Source organism: Euprymna scolopes, chromosome 33 (genome assembly GCF_053919585.1).
Source record: "Euprymna scolopes isolate OS-2025 chromosome 33, ASM5391958v1, whole genome shotgun sequence".
Taxonomy (NCBI): domain Eukaryota; kingdom Metazoa; phylum Mollusca; class Cephalopoda; order Sepiida; family Sepiolidae; genus Euprymna; species Euprymna scolopes.
The window spans coordinates 31,424,909-31,426,614 of NC_136514.1; the positions used below are offsets into that span (position 1 = coordinate 31,424,909).

Genomic DNA, 1,706 nt, shown 5'->3' on the forward strand with positions numbered 1-1,706 from the left:
TCTACCAAACTCCTCCGATAATTTTGGGTCTAAACACTTGAAATTTTAGATATAGGTTCCTTGGACATGGCTCTAACTTAATAACTTGATTTGAGCACAAAACAATAAATGTTAAGGGGTCATAATAGGGATCAAATTTAAAAAAATATATCCTTTTTTTTGTTTGTTTGTTTTTTTTTGTGGTTGTTTTTTTTTTTTTTTTTTTTGCTCAGCATACACCTCCAAACACCTGGGCAACACCGGATACCCATGGTAATATATATATATATATATATATATATATATATATATATATATATATATATATATATATATGATAAATACATACTGCATACAGTTTTGCTAATTCTTTATCAACACTAATGACCATCCCTCTTGAAGAAGTCCGCATAAATCGGGCGAAACGTTGAGTATCCAGGTCCCTCCACCTCTATTTTATTTCACTAATGAATTTGTATGGAACAGGATTCATTATCAGGCCGCCAAACATTTAAAGTCTAATAGGGATATTTATATTACTAAACTGGACAAGGGTGTAGTTGTTCTCAATAGCAATGATTACACTCAGAAAATGCTAAATATTCTCAATGATAGTACGAAATTAAAGAGACTAGGTGACGCTTCAAAGGACAACACTTTGAGTACTGAAGTAAAACTTCAAAAGCGTTTTCTTCGGTTACATAAAAGTATATTTATCAGCGAGGACACTTATGAAAGGATCCGACCCGTAGGTTCGCAGCGACCAGGGATGTATGGGCTGCCCAAGATCCATAAGGATGGTGTCCCCTTAAGGCCCATCTTATCTATGATTGGATTAGCTCAACATGAACTTGCAAAGTGGCTGGCCGAAATCCTGGAACCTGTGCTGAACAAATTGTCAAGTAATTGTACTGCCGACTCGTTCCGCTTCGCTTCTGCTATGAGTGAACGGGAATGCAGTCCTCAAATTAATTTCCTTTGTTCGTTTGATGTCACCAACTTATTTACGAACGTACCACTCGATGAAACGATTCAAATATGTGCCGATATGCTGTATTGTAGCACACTAACCCCTCCTGCTTTTCCAGAGAAGATTTTTCATGAACTTATGGAACTGGCCACTAAGTCGGTCAGTTTAATCTTCAACAATGAAATGTACCAGCACGCAATGGGCAGTCCTCTGGGTGCTATCCTTGCTAATATCTTCCTAGGTTTCCAGGAATCTGTGTTATTCACTCGGGTTACTAAACCCTTTCGTTATTGGCGATATGTTGGTGACACCTTCCTTATTTTTAAGTATCGCCATGAAGTGAGTGAATTTTCCCTGCATTTGAATAATCTCTAATAAACTCCAATCCCTGGTCCCCCCTCGCCAATCTTTCACGAAAAACACCCGTCTAGCTGAATCCACTGTGAAAAATTTCCCCCACTCTATATCTGTGCCTAAATCAAAACGCGGATTTCATGAACAAAGCTTCTTTCTTAGAATTGCACGCCTGTGGTACTCTGTTCCGTCTGCCTGCTTCCCTCCGGACTACAACTTGGATGTCTTCAAGTCTAATGTTAACAAATTTCTAATGAACCGCCCCCTTAAGTAAACACTTCATCAAATCTCCTCACTAACGTAATGTACTTGCAATAACCCTTATCCCTGAGTGGCTTCCGGGCCTTAATAAGTGGTGATCTCTGTGTAAAAAAAAAAAAAAAAAATCTCCACCCATCTCTAA

The 1,706-nt window shown here is 38.2% G+C and overlaps 1 protein-coding gene across 1 annotated transcript; it reads left to right on the forward strand.

The window, feature by feature from the left end:
• Positions 1-571: 571 nt before the first annotated feature.
• On the forward strand, positions 572-1,324 carry LOC145257998 (uncharacterized). The gene has a single exon (XM_080115726.1). It carries the CDS (start codon positions 572-574, stop codon positions 1,322-1,324), a length of 753 nt encoding a protein of 250 aa, XP_079971852.1.
• Positions 1,325-1,706: the final 382 nt, after the last annotated feature.

Excerpts from the sequence above, each read along its gene's own strand:
- LOC145257998 (XM_080115726.1), top strand. The coding sequence starts at position 572 with ATGCTAAATATTCTCAATGATAGTACGAAATTAAAGAGACTAGGTGAC.